Source organism: Tyto alba, unplaced genomic scaffold (genome assembly GCF_018691265.1).
Source record: "Tyto alba isolate M040663 unplaced genomic scaffold, T.alba_DEE_v4.0 Super-Scaffold_41, whole genome shotgun sequence".
NCBI classification, from domain to species: Eukaryota; Metazoa; Chordata; class Aves; order Strigiformes; family Tytonidae; genus Tyto; species Tyto alba.
Genome location: NW_024881317.1, coordinates 9234803 through 9254764, shown reverse-complemented (window position 1 = coordinate 9254764; position 19962 = coordinate 9234803). Strand labels below are relative to the sequence as shown.

The window sequence follows — 19962 nt, the reverse complement described above, 5'->3', positions numbered from 1 at the left end:
ACAAGGTCCAGCATAGCACCTCTAGTTGTGAGCTTCTCTATGACTTAGAAGTTATCAGTTACGCACTCCAGGAACCTCCTGGATTGCTTATGCCCTGCTGTATTGTCCCTCCACTAGGTATCATGGTGGTTGAAGTCCCCCATGAGGACCAGGGCTTGTGAGCATGAGGCTGCTCCTACCTCTGTAGAGGGCCTTGTCTGCTTGGTCTTCCTGGTTGGGTGGCCTGTAACAGACCCCCACTATAACATCTCCTGTCCCTGCCCTCCCTTTAATCCTGACCCCTAAACTCAATCAGCTCCTCCTCCAACCCCAGGCAGAGCTTCATGCAATCCAGCTGGTCACAGACATAAAGGGCAACACCCCCCACCTCAGCTCCCCTGCCTGTCCTTCCCAAAGAGCCTGTATCCTTCTGTTCCAACACTCCAGTCCTAGGAGCCATCCCACCACAGCTTCATGGCGCCAGTAAGATCGTAGCCCTGCAGGTGTGCACAGGTTTCTAGCTCCTCTTGTTTATGCCCCATGCTACATGCATTTGGATAGAGGCTTTTAAGTTGGGCCCCCAATGAAGCTGACTGGCTGCAATGCCTTTATGCTGCTCTTCAGGTGCTCTCCTGCTGCCCTGAGACTCCTCTCCAGGCTCTGCGCATCTATTGCTGGCACTGGCACCAGGCTGGTAGGAGTGGGATGGATTAGGGTTCCCCTCCCTCAGCAATTTTATAATAATAATGCAATTTTAGCCCCTTATAGGCTGTCTCAGGCACAGAATCACAGCTCCTGCTGTCTTCATGGGGTTAGAATGCAAGTACACAATGAAAATTCACTTTAGTTTATTTTACAAGAAACCTGTAGAAAATTGACAATTCTCCCTCTTCATCTAGCAGAAATGAACCTTCACTGCAGAACTCAGCTACCACCTGCAGGAGAAGTGCCAAAAAGACAGAGCTAGGCTCTGACTGGATGGAGAGATGCTGCAACTGAGGTTAAAAATCCACCTTTTAGTGTAGTCCTTATTTCCACTGTCATATGCCTGCATCTAGTCTCCTATGAACACGACAGCTCCAGTCCAGCATCAAAAGGTCCTTGTGGAAAAGTATGTTGTACAGCTGGGATATAATGCAAAGTTTCCCATAGTGTTCTGGCTCCAAACTTCAGCTGAGCAGCTTTTTTCGTGAATAAGTCCTGCTCAGGGGACGCCTCCTGGAAGCCACGATGTGGAATGGAGACAGCTCCTGGTTGGCAGTAGTTTGGAAGGCATCATGTTCCTCTTCTACAAAAATAAAAATAATAAATTAAAGCCATAGTTTGTCAAAGTTTACTGGTGACCAAGTAGCCAAATACCAACTGGAAACAACAGTAAGCTGCACTTCCTACTAAGCTAGTCTTTCTTCACTGCTACCTCCCCTCCCTTCCAAACATGCCAGGTCACGCCAAGTTTCTTTGAAGCACAAGATGAAGACGCTGAATATTGAAAGGGCAGCTATAACCACAGGATTTCTGCACAAAGACCAATCCCTAGCACAGTATGCTTTTGTTCTCCTTTAGTTGCAGGCAAGCAGTGAGCACATCTCCTATGCTCTAGCCCAACCTTTCCTTCCTTACGGCACGGGTCAGTACCTTGAACACAATTTCTTCGAGATGGTGGTGTCTGTCCCTGGCACAGCAGTGGAGACTGGGTCAGTGCTAGGAGGCTGCTGGCAGAGAGCGTCCTCTTCACTGGTGGGGTTGAGCCTGGAGAAGCAGTGAGATGCTGCAGCAAACTGATAACTCAGGAGTGCTTTCAGGTAAGGCTCATATGCAACTTTATTCTACCTCAAAACTTCCACCACTACAAGTGATACTTGGGAGTTTACCCGAAACAAAATCTCAACTGGCACAGTGGGTTTCTGGCATCAAGAAAGATAAAATTAGCTCTTAGTGCGTTTAATTTTCTCAAGTGGTTTACTAGTAAAGTGCTTCACTCATATTAAACATAGTTACTCTTCAATTAACTCATGTGTCCTGAAGAAAATGTTATAACCATGACAATCTGTAAATACAAAACCAAGGTCTGTAGGTACAGAAAATCTCTTACAGGACCAGCTTAAGGCTAAATACTGCTATTATTTCATGTCTTGAACGTGGACTAATGTTGCTTTAAAGTTTGCCTATTTTTCTCAATGATTCCTGTTGAATAAGACACAGCCTCTGTATACAAACCTGTCCTTGCAAAAGGAAACAGAACATGTAATTTCTAGAACAATACTGGATTAAGTATTTGAAATTCACAAGGCCTTGCTGAGAGAACCGAGACAGCCTGTTTCACCAAGATCAAGAGAATCATCTGTACTCACAGCAAAAGCATGGGGATAGTTTAAAAATCTACCAATACAACATTATAGCTAGCAAGGCAATAATTTCTGATACCCATTTTCAACAGGCCTGCCACCACCAGCAGACAGAAGAATTGGAGCAGCAATAAATACCAACATCCAGAGGACTAACCCCGCCAAGGCTCCAGTCTATAGTGAAGCAGCCAAGCTTTAAAGAGAGTTGGCTTCAGTACTGGATGTTGAGCAGAAACAGCTAGCAGCATCAACACAAACCCAAATTATGTTGCCAGCTGGACACAAGTAGGATCCTCCCTCCCCATGTTCTCAAACTTTCAGTTTAATACCTCCTGCTCTTTCATATTTCTGATCTCTTTCCCATCATTAATACTCCATTGTTAAGAACCTCACAGCCAGTCTGCCTCTTCACATAATTAACTTCCATGTCATTTACAATCCACTCCCCCTCCACCTCACTCTCCCTCAGATAAACAGAAAACAATTGTGTTCTTGTTTTTGTCTACCCCACATTTTTTACCATCTCTGAATTTCAATAGTGTCACTTGTGCTACTCAATTACCTGACAAAAGGAAGACATTGTCATCCCCTACACAACTGCGCTGCTCAAGAGTTATGAGTGCGCATGGTCCTGGTTTCTCCGGAAGCACAGAGTCTGTCCTTGATTTGTTTCTGCTGCCCTCCTCTGTGGAAAAGCCAGTGAGATCCAAGTTACACCTATCAGCGCAAGACCTCTTGGCGTCATGATTCTCCTCCTTTTCTGGTGATAGATATGTAAAGACCCGCTTCCGAAATTTCAAGCCAAAAGTTCCCATGGCAGAGTCCTCATCAGCCCTGGGTTCAGAGTCACTAGGAGACGCCTGATCCTGGAGCCTGTAAACCCCTTCCAATTCAAATTCCCCAAGACTATTTGTTACTTTGCTGCTGCAATGGTCCGAGATCTTCATTTCTCCTCCTCTGCCTGTCAACATTCTCTTCTGTTCATCAGCACTCTTCTCACTTTGACCACAGCTAACATTAGCAGTGCTGCCTGCTGCTCTCTTTCTCCGAGGCCAATCATTGATAGCATCAGGGGTAGTCTTCCCCTTCTGCTTTGGAGAAGGTGTCTGGGGAACTCCTGCTTCTAAGGGCGATGGGGAGCTGGCATTAGAGGTACAGCTTGTTGGAGTGTAGGACTGGCATATGTAGGTCTGTCCTCCACCTTTCCCAGGTGTACTGTGGAAAGAGCGAAAGCAGGATGGTGAAACACAGGCAGCTGCTAGTTTTCCCGGGTGCTTGCTACACCAGGTCATAGCAAGATCACCAAAGGGGCTTTCTCCTCCCTTAGGTTTGCTGGCACTTGCTTCAGGTTGAACTTCCAATGATGAGCAAGAGCCAATTTTCTTAATGCGAAGCTTGGGCAGGCCTGAAGCTTGCATTTCAAGTTCAACTTCGTAAGTTGGTGGACCAGCAGAAGGCAGTTTGCAACTACTTTTAGGAGTAGAGAACTTGGCTAGAAGTTGAGGATTTCCCATCCGTGCTGCTGCCTCCCGCTGCCTCCTGTCTGCAGTGCAGCGTAAGGAATAGGCAGAAGCAGACTTCAGAGGAGGGGAAGCCTTCAACCCTGTATATTCATCTCTCAGCAGGGTTCTTGTTTCCAGGTCTCCACTAACTGTTCCACTTAGGAAGGACTCACAGGTGTTTGCACTGGAGTTCCCCTCCTTAACCAGTTGCTCACACTCTATCTCAGCATTCTGTGCATGTGCCTGCCCTCCAGCAGAAGGCTTTGGAGGCAAAAGTTTTTCCAAGTTTTCTCCAAGAGAGGACTCAGAAGACTTTTGAGACACTACATCCATCTGTTTATTTTCCCCTGATACAGGGGTATTTTCAGTGGCTTGGGACTGACAAAGCTGAAGGCTTTCTACAGAAATGTTACCACCACTATCGTGATGATTGTCCTTATTTTCAGGTGTTGTACATGCAAGTGTGAGGTTCTCTCCTTCATAATTTGGTTCACAGTTGGCCTGTTTGGATGTGTGAAGCAGGGTCCTCAGTGAAGTACCAGTAAAAACTGGAGATTTTTGAGAAGATGGTTCCCAGTCAGACTCCCTAGCCTGCACATGGGAAGGAGAGCAGATTGCCATAGTGTTCATGGAACTTTTATGGAGAGGAGAACTGAAGGGAGGCTCTAGCCTCACAGCAAGCTGCGATATTTCTGCACTCAGTGGGCTGGTACATGATTTTGAACCTGGATCTTTAGGTTTCCTGGGAGTACTTCCAGTTGCTTGAGATAATGGATCTGACTGCACCTGAATTTCCTTTGGTAGGATTTGCCTCCGAGTACCAACTGGAGATGCTAATTTTGAGAGGTAATGCAAGGAACGTCTTGGAGTTTGCAGTTCTGCAAAGCATCTTTCCTGTACAGCAGAGGGGGAAGAAGCAGATGGATTTGAATCTGTCAGAGGTGATAATGAGGCACTGAGCACCGCAAACCCTTCATGTTCTGGTGTTTGTAAGCCAGCCTCTTTGCAAGGAGGGGAAAGTCTCTCTGCTGGAGAACAATCCTTAGAAGTTACTTGCAGTAAGTGAACCTTCTTACTTTCAGTTAATGCAGATGGTGACTTGACCCTTTGTACAGGATGAGAGAAGTACTTTCCCAAACACTTAGCTACAGTCTGCTTAGCAGCTGGACTTTTGCCAGGAGTTTCCTCCAGCTTCTGTGGTGTCTTGTAGAGAAAGCGAGGTGATCTTCTTGGTAGCTTACTGGCAGAATTCAGTGGCTTCTGGGCAAATTTATGGGGTGTTTTTCTAGGAGTCTGCAGGGTAAAAAAAAAAAAAAATTAAACAATCATGCTTGCTCTATTCCAGCAGTATTATCTACTCCTCTTGATGTTTACTTCTCAAGATCTAACACACAAAACACATTAGATTAGACTTAACAAGCTCTGAATTCAAGATGTGTAGGTCTCACTAAACGTGAATACAAAAAGGGGGTGGGAAGAAAAAGAGAGAGGTAAGTGTTTCTACCTGACAGACAGTCAGCTCCTCTAAGCATAAGGAATCTTTTCTTGTTCTTCTTCCAGGCGAAGGCTTCACTGCAGGACTACACATGTCAGTGACTGCACCAAAGAAAAACCTCTTGGGAGTCTGGACAGTGGGACTTTCTGAATGCTGCTTAATGCCTATAAAGTGGAACAGTACAATTGAACTAACACCAAGTAACCTGCCATGAACAATTGCCTCAATCACTTCAGATATCTGGACGAGTACTGTACAAAGCCTATAGCCCTGGCATATTCTTTTCTAGCCCAATGTTAAAGCTTCACCAGAATTATTGTTATTTTCCAATATGAAACTAATATCCATCTGTAAAAAGAGTGCTCTAGCAGAAAAAAAAAAAAAAGTACAGTGTAGCTCAGCCTCTTAGTCTATTTATAGCCTACAGCTTAAGAAAGTTCTGGTTCATGACTAAGGACTCTAGTAAGTACAATATACAGAACTGTCATAATTTATAGCTGATAATCCTACTGAGAAAGCCAGCAAAGATCCCATCAGTCATTGCTTTATGCTGTCACAGAGTAGACTGAAAGTAAGCTTTAGGATTTCTGTCCCATATTTTACAGGGATTTCACTGCATTCAAGGAAAGCAAACTGACAATCAGTGGTATTCTGCTAAATGGGCCTGACTGGTTTCTCAAGTTGGCAGTGGATTCATCATAGAAATAGCAGCCGTACCATTCTCCAAATTCAGATTTCCAATTAAAAAATAATTACTGGGGATGAATTTCTTCATAAAATATTACACGATAGTTCTTAGCTTCTTGCCTCTTACAGAGCCAAATTAAACCAGAGCTATCCATGCCCGCTTTTCAGATCAACAATATCAGCCTGCTCAAATCCCATTCAGTACCTTCTACATCCTGCAGTGTACAGCTCTCCTCTTCCTGTCCCTGATGGACTCGCTGTGAATTTTGTGAGCTGGGCTGTGTAGTGGAATAGAAAGCACCAGAGCAGGTCCTACTCAAAGACAGCTGTTTGATGCATGGACTTCTTTGCAAACCTGCTTCTGAAAGGGTAAGGATATTAAGGATTGAGCCTTCTTTCTCCCTCAACAATGGAGACATTTTCAGGAACAGTTTGTAACTGAAAAACACACACGCACTAAGAAACTTCCATACAGCTACCTCATGTAGGGAAGCAAGTGTGCGAAGAAGAAAGTTTCAACTTCCTTGGGGATTTGGCATATTGATGCATTGTACAAATCTCCTTACAAATCACAATGCCCCTTCCTTTAAGTCGTGATTCCTTTCATTCCTCTCTAGCCATTGTATGGAAAGGAATGCTAGAAAAGACATGTTCAAGTTACATCCCGGTTAAATGATTAGTTAATTCTCCTCTCTCCTTTTACTAGCAATTTCATCTTCCTGCTTGTGCAACCATGCTGTTTTCTTCTTCCTTCCTGGGAATAAGAAACAGCAGTAGCCAACACAGAGACACTCCACAGAGCTGGGTGGCTATCAGTTACAGTAGAAACAAGAGTAGTGTTAAGGTCACAGAACAACATGCTGAAGTTACATTAAAAAACTCTGCATGTGTTCATTTGACAGTAATTATAGCAGCTCAGAATCTTGTTCACCCTCAAAGTCCTAAACATATTTTAATTTAAAAGAGTTACTATCTACAATTTCTACTATACAGGGTTGTCAAAGCAGTGAGCAGCAAGTGGTTCTATCAGAGGAGGCTGTGCTCCACCAACTGTACAACACTTTTGTACTGACAATCATGATTTACCCAAATTGAAGCATGCTCATCTTACAAGCTACAACGCAGCAAAACCACCTTTAATCAAAAATCAGTGCTTACCATTTATGGCCTTCTCTGGAGATTCTTCTACAACACTGGTGTCACAACCTGGATCAGAAGACCTTGAGAAACAGCAAACATTTTGGACTTAACACACTGTTCACATTTAAAAAAACAGAACTTACCACAGACTGAAAAGCAGTACTCTATGCTACAACATATTGCTTTGAGGGCTACTCTAAGTGAGCAATTAGTAAGTACTTTTCCTCCTATTAACATAGGACTGAGTGTGGGTAACTCTCTAACTGTACAGGTAACAGTTCTACACTACATGGAAGTGAATGCTAAATTTCAGCCTGGAATCCACAAAATACAGCACAGACCTTTTCTTCAGAAGCCCTCTAAACAGCAACTGAACCTAAACAGAAGCTGGCTGCAGGAATTAAAGCACCCTGACTTACACGATGAAGCAAACAGTATTTCTCCCCACACAGAGAACAGAACTTAACCTCTACTGGTTCTCTTACTGCCTTAGGTGAAGACAACCAACGCTTTGACCACAAAAAGATACCTGATCCTTGTGCTCGCAGCTACTAATCAGACATCCAATACTTACTGAAGAAATTCAGAAAAAGCTTACTCACCGGCCTTTGATCTGCTTATGTAGTAGTCTCCTGGAGACCTGCTTATGTAGTGGTGTTTCTGCAACACTTTTGGTCAGTAACTTCCGATGATCTAAAAATCAAACAAGAGCTATAACATCACACAATTATAAAGCAGTTAGGACAAATAAATACAGTTTCATATAGGCTTCAGTTGAAGAATGACAGCCAATACAGAATCATTGTGCATCAGTCATAGTATCATCATAGTACTCATAAGCTATCATCATTTCAGAGCCCAGTGTCTATACTCCCTTCCCACTCCCTCAATATTATTAATAGTACTGACTTTGTCTCAGACATAATTAACCTGAGAACTTCCATTCTTCATCTTTCATTCACAGATCCTTTTTAAGCCAACATTAGTTTTCTTTACAAGACAGAGTTCAGTAAAAAATAGGTTTCAGTATCATCCTATTCACCCCCCAAACACTATAGCAGTGATCTAAAATATTTTCTCCTTCATTAAAAACATAATTAGTTGTTTCATAGAACTGAGGACGCACTACGTATTTTAGCAAAAGGTCTTCTACAACAATCCTACATGTGCAAGTCATGTCCTACCTTTAGTGCCTTCATCATTGCATTTGTATCTTAAGCCTTCCACAGCAGATACTGACTGACTTCTAGGCATCTTCTTCAGAGATCTTTTTGATGGTGAAAGTATCTCTTCATTGAAGAGGTTCCTCCTTACTTTTGTAACCTCTGTGAGGCAAGACAAAGCAAGAAGTGGTCAGATTAAAAGGCAAAAGGTGGAAAAAAAGAAAAAAAAAAAAAAAAAAAATCACAGGAGGATAATTTTATCAGGTCACTAGAGATGGGAACATCACGTACCAGAAGAAAAAACTTTTTAGAGGCCACAAAGCCTTGAAAAGTTGTTTTTCTGCTATTGGAACATGCAACTCCAAATCCATCCTGAACTTCTCTTACAAATTTGCATTATTCCAGCAATAAGCTACTAGCAGATGCTCAAACCACAACAATGCCATAGCAGAAAAAGCAGCCAGTGTCCCAGACGGAGCAACATTAAATGGGCTACAAAAGCTCAACTGAAGCACATGTTCGTTCAGAGAACACAAGGGATTTAACTTTATTAAGTATTTTGCAGTGAGATATTCTGTTTCCAGATAGAGGAGTTCACTCTCATCCTTGTTTTCTTTTCAGGACAAAGATGGAAATAGTTGCAAGACACAAGGAAGAATGGAAAGGTTTTCTTTTCAGAACGCATGATTTAAGTTTCCTGCACATGAGCACACGTAGAACACAGTAATTATTTTTTTTTCCCTCAGTTTTTGCAGAATTCAGCAAAACTTCCTTCAGATTTCCAGCATGCATTAGCATGCTTCCATCATGGCTCACTAAACTTACAGGAGGAACATGTGCTGAAGATGCACCTTTCCATGGAAAAGCTAGAAGTCACAATACCTTGAACTGCTTCTTTCTGCAAAGGCATCTGTTGGGACTTCTCGGTGGCAAGGTAAGAATGCAAGTTCTCCTGAAACAAAAAAATAAAATTAGTCCCACTAGCATCTTAATGTTATGTTTAACTATTATTAGCTGTAAGCTCTGAACCACATCTTATTTCAATTTCTCATTCAAAAGGATTTTGATCATTGCACAGTTAATACAGGACATACTTAAGAGAATGCAGAGCAAGAGTTTTTGCACTCAAGCATCACTTCACAACATTGCTGCACCCCCACAGAAGCAACCTACACACAATCTTTTTGGAAGAGTTTTACCTTTCTGATGGGATTCTTGGCTATCTTGGGAATCTCAATTTGACGCAAGTTCTGTGGTGCTTCTGTCATGCTCCTGTGTCTGGCTAATACATTATTCCTTTAGAAAGCATACAAAGATTAAGTTAAGATCAGAAGCATATTTATTAACCCAATGACAATTAAACCTAGGTTGACTCTAGGGAGAGGAAGTCTTTACCTAAACTCAGATTGCAAGATGCATTGATAACTCACTTAAGTTACAACACTAAAAGATGATTTGCAATATAATAACTATACCTAACTTTAAGGTTGGTATTAAAACTCATTTCACTATTTGCTAAAATGTACACAGGATCCCCAACGTAGAGATCTACAGTAAATCACAGTTTTAACTTTAATAATACTGCACAGTAGAACATCCTCTTCCTCTCACAGAAGGTGCTCATGAACTTTACTTGTGCATAAGATACACATACAGAATCAAGATTACTTTCATATAGTCAACAACGGCAAGTTAAAATTAAACATGTAAGCCCTTAATATTTCTCTCAGGCTTGCAGAGCTGTCAGCAGATGTCAGCCTACCCCAACTAGCTGTCAAGAAACAGAAACAAAGGTGACTGAGCTGTAGTTAAGGTAACTCCTCAGCTACAGCCCAGGCTGCAACAACTTGCTTCCTATTTCAAATTATTACCTTCTCTTTTTGGCAGATCTGGTGCGCAGCTCCTCCAGCTGATCACTCTCAGTGCGTAGGCAAACAGCACTAGGAGTTAAGGCAGATGATAAAGACAGTGGAAGGCCAGGAGATTTGCTATCCAGAGTCACAGAGTCATCACTGAAGAAGTCTGAAGGCAGAACAGATGCCAGCTTTGGGGGTATTTGTGTACCAAGACTATAGTAAATATCTCCAAGGGTCTTCGGTATAGACTTCATATACCTAGAGCAGAGAGAGCCTACATCAAGTACAATCCACCACAAAACTGTCAGTGTTTCAATCCCGAGGTCTGCACTAAATCTTTGTTCTTAAGTGTCAATTAAAAAAATCAGCTGTGTTTTTTCATTAGTTTAATTGCTTATCAGCAACTTTAATCAAGATAAGCGTAACAAACAGAAGATGTCTAAACTTCTGAAAATTACAAAGATGCAGTAAATCAAAGCTGTAGATCAGCTGGACATCTCTGAGCAAACAGCAAAACCACAGTCCCCAGTAACACTTAAGCCATGCTAAAGAACTTACAATTCTAATATTTTCTCTAGAAACTTTGTAAGATACCCTGGGTCTTCAGTCAGACATAAAATGCGCAGCATATCTGTCATCTGGAAAACAAAGTCAGGTGGGAAAACAGATTAAATTGTGGCAGTTGCAACACCAGATTTTTTTAGCAAGGAATATGAAGTGTTACAGTAAAATCAAGGGAAAAATACAGGTTCCACGTCTGCATTTCTAGCACTATCAAGAAACACAACTGGGTCTATAATTTACTTGCCTCTTCTAACAGCTGCTCCATTTCTTCAGTGTTGCTTTGCAGTGAAGGGCACTGAAGACACAACTCAAGGCGTAAAAATACCTGAAGTTGGCACCTAAGAAAACAAGTAATCATCCACTGACTTTTTTTTTCCCCTGGCAGAAACAGCATATTTACTGCAAAAGGTATACTCAAAAAAGCAACAGGAGGGGAAGTGGCTCCTTTTGACAGCATAATTTGGTTAGCATTTCATTTTGATGGCAGGGGAGATGCCTTATTTCAGACACAGGCTGCAATGCTTATCACACAGCATATACATATATATGCACTTAAGTTGTTTTACTGTGACCAGATATTCTCCTTGGAATATTTACCTCATGGAAATACTTTTCCACTTGTACAAAAAGTCCATCATTAAAAATTGCTAACCAATTCCACAGTATTTCAGAAGTTGAAGTAAATAGTGTCTCTTACTCTCTGACTTTGGTCTCCTTCTGTAAGCCATGCTGTTGTCTGAGCATTTTGCTGGTCTTCAGGAGGTGGCTTCTGACTCTTTCCACACAGGCCACCTGCAGACACACAATTACAGCAAAAACTTCAAGTTTGTTCCCTGTCTTCGGGACAGGTTTTTATCCCTTCCTCTTGACCCATTCTTTTGGGAATAGCTCAATTTTTTTTTATCCTCCTTCAATTAAAATTCTCTTTTTCTTTCAGTAGCAAAGTCACCATGACATGAGACTTCAAAGAACTTAGAGCCTGAAATCAGAGGTCAGCTGCTTGTAGCTTCAGGCCTTCAGTAACTATGGACTTGTTTTTCACAGTATTTTTTTCTCACAAGTTTGCCAGTAAGTTTCAGTGACCTACTTTAAGTCTATAAATAGTGTTAAAGATTGTAAGAAATACCTTGAACTACTACTCTTTCCTGGAGAAGTAGTAGGCCTAGATTTGCCACGTAAAGCAAAACCAAAAGACACACCTTTTTTAAAATATGGTTTGCAAGAATGTATTTTTTAAAATACTGTCTTCAAATATGTGAAATTAGAATTCAGAATGAGGTCAAAGGAAAAAGACATCTGTTGCTATCTTTAGCAAAGGTGTAAACTGATAACTGAAGTCTATTTTCCTACATTCTTTACAACTACCTAGTTTCTCACAACTGAGTCAGCACAGATAGAAGTAGGTAGTGGCTGTGGTTTTGATTATGTGCAACAGTGCATAAAAACTTCAGGTAGCCTGAAACAGGTAAAAAAACTTTCATTTCTTGATCAGTAACAACCCTGCCCACATGCTCTTACCTACCTCTTTCTCTTTGGCTTCTTGTACTTTCAAGAACCTTTTAATGGCCATGATCATATTCTGGGCACACACAGACGAAAGAACTCCCTCAGCAACAGCCTTCTGGTAGCTTGCAATTAAATGGGACTGCAGTTCCTCCTCAGTTTTGAGGTCTGCAAGAGAAATGGTCTAAGTTAACTAAATGGCTGATAAAACTGATAAAATACTCAATGCCAGCTGAAAAGGGGAACAGAAAGGGTCATCAACAGATATTTTCTCCAGCAAAGATGTATCCAGACCACAGAACAGTAACAGAAGCAGTCCCAGGACCAGACTCATGACAAATAATAAGCTCAGTTCCAAGTAGATCAGCAAGCTTTCAGGTTACTGTAGCAGTCAAGAAATTCCATTTACTTCTGCATAATTAGTAAATAGGGTGCTTCCCTCTACTTCTTTTGGTTAAAGAGAAAAGATAGTTCCTTACTGCTTTTTTTCATGTGGAGACAAAGCAGGAAACTAACTCCAGGAACAGTTGTAACACTAGGTTGTAAACATTTATAGAAACTAACAAGGAGAGGGTGGGAGAAAAATAACCACTCTGTGACAAGCTTAAGATACAGAAACCCAAACACTGATCTGCTCCTTAGCACCCTGTACTCCTTTATTATCCTTCCCTCTCCCTTCCATAAAAATCCATATGACCTCCTAGAAATCTCAAGACTGAGAACTTAACACTCACCTATTGATATTTTAAGTGCTTTTTTCTTTTCTTCCACCTTTTCATCCAATCTTTTTCCTGAAAGCTTCTGTGGAACTTTCTCATTCACAGTTGGTGGCACACCATCAGGTTGAAACTTCTGAGCTTTTACATTCAGTCTTGCTACATTGAGCATCTGTAGGGATCTGGACATGGTCTTCATCTTCTGCCTGACTGGAGTTCGGGGAACCCCACCTGCAACGCCCAAAAAAGGGAGTTCTACCATCAGACATACTGGGGCAGGAACTCCACCCAAGCTAGAGCATAATACTGAATTCTGTGTTACTGTCAAGCAATATTAGTAGCTTTCTAGTGGAAAACATGGCCCAAAAGGTTTGTATTTCTCCACAAAATAAATGTACAGGCAGCATAGCAGGCAACTACTTCTCAAGTAAAAAGCAGGAGAAAACTATTGCTCTGCATGAGAGCTTATATAGGTATAGCCAGAAGTTACAAACATAGGAAGCAAGCTTAGGTCACAGAAATAGCTAACAGAGCAAGATTTAGTGATACATCAGCTCAGGGTATATGCAACTGTGGTTAGTGTACTGATATTAAGTGATGAAACTCTTCTAGAAGTGTTTTATTTCTTCAAATTAGAACAGAGTTGAGAGGCTGCAATATTTATTTACTAGTAGTTGGAGTGGTCCCTATTTCAACAACTAGTGAAACTACAAAACTCTTCATGCTGCTTTTTAACAGTTTTCCCAGTCACTGCACAGCCTTAGAGTCACTTGAGTTGTACTAAAGGACAATCTTACTATTAATATGTAAATGATGCCATCTAACAAAAACCTAAAGCATGCTACTACTCCAGAGAGTACAGTTCTCTAGGGTTCATGTATTAAAAGGTGCACTGAGAAGTCTTTAGCATCTTTCATTGATAACATGCACATATAATCAATCCTAAAGTATACATACGTCTTTTTTTGCTATTTCCTTGTCCAGCTGCAGTGGACGTTTCACTGAATTTTCCCTGATACAGCTCAGATAGACTTTCTGAGAGTTCCACTTCAGACTGATCCGCATCGTCCTTCGCATTAACACAAGGAACCTGCAGGAGCCTATATAAAGAGCCATTCAATATAGTTATCAAAAAAGACAGGAGTGGGAGGTATATCCCTTGTTCCCAGTGGATTCTAGGTGCCAGTCCACAACCATACAGTACAAGTAACACATGCTGGTACTCTTCTAATGCCTGCTCCCCAAAACTCTTACTTAAAAGATACAAAAAACCCAAACCACCCTCTTAAAAGTGTTGCACCAAGTTAAAAACAAGGATAACAAGAGTTGTCTGATGTACAGTGGATATGCCACTGACCCATGCCACAAAACTATATAGAGCAGCTTTGTGCTAAGCTATCCTACTTTGGGCTTTTATTTATTTCAGTCAGCAAGCTCTTCGAAGAAAACAGCCTTTTCTATTCCTACTAAATACCAACTGTGATAACACAACCACTGCCTTCTGTATCTTGCAGTGGACCTTATCATACCATAAGAGCTGAAGTTTGACATTTCCCCAAGTAACTTATGTCATTTTAAGTCACCTATATCACTCCTGAAACTGCCAAGATCTTAATCCACACAAACTGCTAACCAAACATTCTGTTTCCCACTCCTTTTGCCTATACACCAAAACATAATGAAGAAACAGCACACAGTAAACCGAGTACAGAAATAAAAGCACTAAGAGAAGCATTTAATTCTAGAACTCTGAGCAACACTACAGCCATACTCCCTTAACAGGAAGCAGCAATCCTTGATTATTACTTAGAGACATGTTTCATAAAGATACCTGAATGACTCCATCAGATCTGAGCTTGCTCCACAAGCGTTCGATGCAGGATACCATGCTTCAAGCACTGAAGGATGCCAGCCCCCTGTATGGGACAGTTCCCGTTGGACCCACTCTGGCATACGAGTTTCTCCTACTGTGAGCAGACACACGAAAAAAAAATAAGAAGGAAACTAAATGAAGTAACAGAAGGTCCCAGCCTTTACAGAATCTCTAAAGCAGCTGTTTCCAAACCTTTGCTCCTGGAGAGGCAATTTAATAGCAAATACATCAGACAAGGAGATTCATTAGATTCACTCTAACACAAAACAGGTGAGCTAAAAGCAGCCTCCTTGTAGCCACTCCCAAAGGCTTTCCTGGCCACACACAAACTACGTGACACATTTTAGGAAACCTCATTCTAAAAACTTGTCCCCAGGCACAAGTAGCTGCACTTTATCTACAAGCTAATGAAAACTAATGCTTTGTCAATAAAACAGAAAGGTACACCAGCGCAGATTTTTGCATCACTTCACAAGGACTGAGCCACAGAACTCAAGACAAAAATGAGTAAGTCCCAAAAATGAGAGACGCCTCACTGAGGAAATCATTAACTTTAGATTTTTCCACTCCAAATTAGATCTAGAAATGACCAAAAGATGGTAAGTTTTGCATGTCCTGACACCTACCCACACTGGCCAGAGAATCGTCCACTGATGTGCCGATTTTACTCAAGACACTATTCACAATATCTGGGAGATGAAGAGCAGGGTCTTGGGAACAGTTCTCCACTACAGCTCCTTCAAGGTTGCATCGCTGAACTCCAGCAGTCTTCTCAGTGCCAAGTACAGTCAGAACTGCAGTGCTCTCAGAAAGTGGTGATAAAACAGCAGTGCAGGGGCACCAAGTTTTACATAGCGATACCTCAGCAACCTACATTAAAAAAAGAGAAAAGTTTACATTACCTAGGAATGCAGAGACCTAAGGAGTACAGATACTTTACAAACAGGTTATAGACTTATACAATCTCCTAAAGAATGTTCTGAATTTGACTCCAGATGAGCTATTTGCAGTGCAACAAATACCACTATTATTGTCCTCACAACATGATACACTGTCACTCCTTTTGTCACAGCTGATTTCAGAACAGGTATTAGTTTAAGGCAAAGAAAAAGATTTACCATGTGTAGCTCTTCAGTCACTAGACTCCTTAACAGCTGACAAAACAGTGACCTGTTATGTTCTGCCTGCTCAGCCTGTGAGCTCTGCACTATCCAGCTTTCCGTGAGAAAGTGGCCAGCCTGCACCAAGCTCCAGCCTGTCAAGCTACCTTTGAGGAAGATGTTGACTGGACAGTGCAGTTGTCTTTGGCTCATGGCAAGGGGTTCCAAGATCACAGCACAACTTTCCTGCTTCTTCCCTCCTGTGCAAGGATAAGATAAAGCAAAAGTCATAAAGTAAATAAAATTGGTCTTTCACAATGCAAAAAAAAACAGTTAAGTTTCAAGATTAAACAGGGAATAGCTCTACAGTAAGTATATTGCAGAACCAACCTCCTCCCCACACTCTCAAGGAGCTGAGCGCATGAAGAGACCACTAAAGAGCCAATGCACACTGCATGTTGCTTTAAAGCTAATCTGTTTTCTTTTGAAGGGCTTTTTATTTGTGTTCTTATTGTAGCTAAATTGAAGCTGAGCCAAAGCGTGCATAAAAAAAGGGTGTGATGAGCAATGAGCTCTTTATGCATCCAAACTTCTGGAAGCATGGAAAATTGAAGAGACTAAATCAGAAAGAGTGGCTAATAGCTCTCATATCAGAGAAACTAGAGCACATGCAGAACTTAGGCTCTTCAACATCTGAAGTTACTTCTACATGTACTGTTCATAAGGGAAACTCATCATGGACTCTGCATGAGAGATCACAGTGATTATTATGCACACCTATCTTTTTATTACCAGGCATGCTGAGAAACAACATCCCTTCTTGCTGGGGGAATACTGCTTGAAATACAGAGGGCTTTGAGAACAAGCAGTTCAAGGTTGCATCCAATGGCAGAAGCGAGGTCCAAGGCACAGTCCGTGGCACTGGGGAACTTGAGTCTCCAAGAAAGCCATGAGCAAGATTCGCCCTGTGGTGACTTAAACACTGCACTAAGGTTTCAGCTGGCAAAATGGTGCCTCCCATCTGACAGATCAGTTCAAACATTGTCCAGTACCCGACATGATCTGGGGATTCGACCAGCTGGAATAAAGCAACAGAGAGGTCTCACGTTACCATTGGCAGTGAGATAACTTTCATATGAACAAAGAGTGCATGCTTTTAGAACAACTGGCATACAAAATGTATACAAAGCATCTAAACAGAGTGTTTTTCAAGTGGTTTTGTGAAGTCTATCAGCCTTCACAGGAATCCACTAAAGAAAATACTATTCCCACTGAATTAAGAGCTAGCCAATATTTTCAAGCTGAGTTTTTTGAACCTGGCATCCAGACACTTGAACTATCAGGCTCCTTATTTGCAGTTCTGAGTAGCCGTAACTCCCACCTAACTCAAAGCACTAAACAACCCATCAGTAAACACTATACAGTTACTCAACTGCAGATCTATCTCGGTCTCCACGTGCATGACTACCACTCCACTTTACAGTCTCTTGCTGAACAAGGTAGCAGCAACTGAAGACCCTTCCCCACCGCTCGAAGACTACAGCATGAAACTGCTCTCCCTTCTTAAACGGGAGGGTAGCATGAAACGCGGCCTGCTAGGACCCGCGGGCCGAAAGCCGTGCGGCATGACCTCATTACCTGAGACCACTCGGCAGTGTCCACCCAGAACAATGTGATTTTCTGCTCCGCGAACAACTCCTGGACGCTCTTGGGCAGGAGCTTCTCCGCCAGCTCCTGAGCCGTAGGCGGCTCACGGGGGGACGAAGGGGCGTCGCTCCCCGACACGAACTGCCGCAGCTCCCTCCGCGAGTGGGGGCAGGGGGAAAAGAGGAAGACGGCGTTCACAAAGCCCTCAGGAGGCGGCTGGCTCTCCGGGGGCTCCGCGGCGGCCAGCCCTGTCCTGCGGCTCCTGCGCAGCGGCTTGGCGGGGGACGCGATCTCCGGGCGGTCCCACTGGAAGTCGAGGAGCGTCTCCTTGAGGCCGTTGTGGGTGAGGGCGGCGCGGGGCGGCGGCCCGGGCAGGAGGGCGGCGGGTCCCCGCGCCCCGAGCCGCTCCGCCAGCTCCTCCTCGAAACGGGCCCAGGCGCGGGGGCCCGGCGGCCGGAAACCACCGCCGCCCCGCGAGGCCCCGCCGCGGCCCCCGAGCGAGTTGAAGAACCTGAAGGCCCAGCGGAGGCGGGGCAGGCCGAAACGGCAGCCCAGGTGGTTGAGGAGTCGCAGGGCGCCGCGCCGCAGCCGCGCCCGCCGCGCCGGGCTGGCCGTGTCCAGCAGGAACACCACGCTGTGGGAGCAAGCCATGGCGGGCGGCCCCTCAGCGCCCGCCCGCCGCCATCACCCGCGGGCACCCCTCATTGGCTACCGCCGAGCAGCGCCCCCGCTCCCCATTGGGCCGTGGCGGCGGCCGCGCCTGCGCAATGTGGCGTCCGCGCCAGCCGGGGAGGGCGGAGCGGTTCCGACGGTTCGAGCGGCGCCCTGCGCTGATTGGCCGGGACGCGGCGCGCGTGCGGGGAAGCGCGTCACTCCATTGGCGGAGGGGGCGGGGAGGCCCAGTGACGAGAGGTAGGGGGCGTGACCAGAGCGCGCGAATGGCCGCCGCCGCCGCCAATTTAAAATTTAAAGCCGGCGGGGCTTGCGTAACGGTGACGCAATCGGCTTCCTCTCCCCCTCATTGGTCGTGAAGGCGGTGACGCCACGGTGCCCGGGCGTGACGCCAGCGCGGGTCCTCCGCCTTGAGCCTCCCTGCGGGGCCGGCGGGGGTGGGACATCTGGCACCCGCGGGGTGGAGGGTGAAGGCCCTGGGCTGTCACCCACCACCTTGGCCCCCGCCCCCCCGTGGGTGTTAGCAGTCACGGAGTGACCCAAGCGTGGGCAGATCGCACCGGGTAATAGGGAGGAGGAGGAAGCGCAGCCAACCAAAGCCACTCAGACACCCACACCACCCTTCTCTCCAGAGCTCGAATGCCCCAGCCCAAACCAGCGTCACCAGCAGCCAGTCGTGTTTACAAAGCAATGAAGACAAGCGGGCAATAAACCACCCATTCAAGTTCACTGGTGACTGTGAACGCAAGTGGGCTTAATGGGCCGGAACGAGGAGCTGACCCGCTTGGGCGCGCAGGAGTAACCTGGCACCAAGAGCAAGGGAAGGACACCAGGGCTCCCTGGTTGGAAGGGTGGCAGGGTAGCCTGCAGTTCTGGGGATGTGGGCTCCCTGAGGAGCGATGGGTCCCTCCTCCCGGCCTCGTGAAACATCTCATGCTGTTTGTCAGTATGCCACTCTCCTGTAGGAGCCCTGAAGAAGAGCTAACCCCACCATGCTCCCGCTGCCATTGCCCAGCCGCTGGCATCTGTCCCAGCAGCCCACTGAGGACACTTAGCAGAGTGTGACCAAAACCTGCCTTATCATGGTCCACCTGGGACCACAAACAAACTCGGGGCACGGGGGAGTTTCCCAGCAAAGCCTGGCAGCTCCCAACATAGGCATTGCTGTCGGCTGCTCAAGCCCCTGCTCCTTTCCTGACCGCTCCAGCTTATTTGTTCTTGAAGCCCATCCAGCTCTTGGGAAAGCCCTCAGAGGTGTTGGCTGAGCCCTAGTGACCTGCACGTTTCTCAGCGTGACGGCCGGAGTCGCTCACACCTCTGCTTCTCACACTGTCCTGCACTTGTGCTGCTTGCAGAGACATTCGCCCTCTCTTCCTGCTCTCCAAGGACACCGACTTCTCTCTCAAATGGAGCCCTTGGGTTCTTTCTGGACAATCATTTACTTACTGATAAATGCGGTTTCTTGGGAGGAAGGAGAGGGCACAGAAGAAATCATCTGTAAATTGGGCTCATGTTTGCTTAGCACTTTGATCCAGATAGGGGGTTTCTTACCTTGAAAAAGTCTTGCTTTATTTTGATCTTTTTCCAACTTTTCTCTCTGAATGATATTTAATAGTAAGGGCTGAAAAAAGGACTGAGAAAACTCAGACCTAAATGAACTGTTTGATCTCCCATCATACCACCACTCTGTCCCCCACCCTGGTGGAAAGTTTGCCATTCT

General features: G+C 44.4%; 1 protein-coding gene across 2 annotated transcripts; it reads right to left on the bottom strand.

Moving 5' to 3' along the window:
- Positions 1–810: 810 nt before the first annotated feature.
- TICRR (TOPBP1 interacting checkpoint and replication regulator) lies at positions 811–18262 on the bottom strand. Of its 2 annotated transcripts, XM_032983047.2 has the most exons (22): positions 17562–18262; positions 16716–17001; positions 15942–16183; positions 15450–15693; positions 14782–14917; positions 13908–14050; positions 12969–13181; positions 12254–12402; positions 11429–11523; positions 10976–11069; positions 10726–10805; positions 10183–10425; positions 9511–9607; positions 9194–9263; positions 8333–8473; positions 7751–7841; positions 7167–7228; positions 6214–6369; positions 5331–5485; positions 2887–5119; positions 1615–1728; positions 811–1267 (listed from the first exon to the last, which is right to left on the bottom strand). In XM_032983047.2, the coding sequence occupies exons 1-22, from the start codon at positions 18219–18221 to the stop codon at positions 1149–1151; spliced, it is 5823 nt and encodes a 1940-aa protein (XP_032838938.2). In that variant the 5' UTR covers positions 18222–18262; the 3' UTR covers positions 811–1148. The 2 variants fall into 2 exon arrangements, with proteins under 2 accessions (XP_032838938.2, XP_032838936.2); XM_032983045.2 differs by lacking the exon at positions 1615–1728.
- Between the last annotated feature and the right edge of the window lie 1700 nt (positions 18263–19962).

Coding starts and splice junctions, on each gene's coding strand:
- TICRR (XM_032983047.2), bottom strand. CDS start 18,221: ATGGCTTGCTCCCACAGCGTGGTGTTCCTGCTGGACACGGCCAGCCCG. Junction 12,403..12,968: donor AGCACTTAAAATATCAATAG/GTGAGTGTTAAG, acceptor TTTCTCTTGCAG/ACCTCAAAACTGAGGAGGAA. Junction 1,268..1,614: donor TCGAAGAAATTGTGTTCAAG/GTACTGACCCGT, acceptor TTATTTTTGTAG/AAGAGGAACATGATGCCTTC.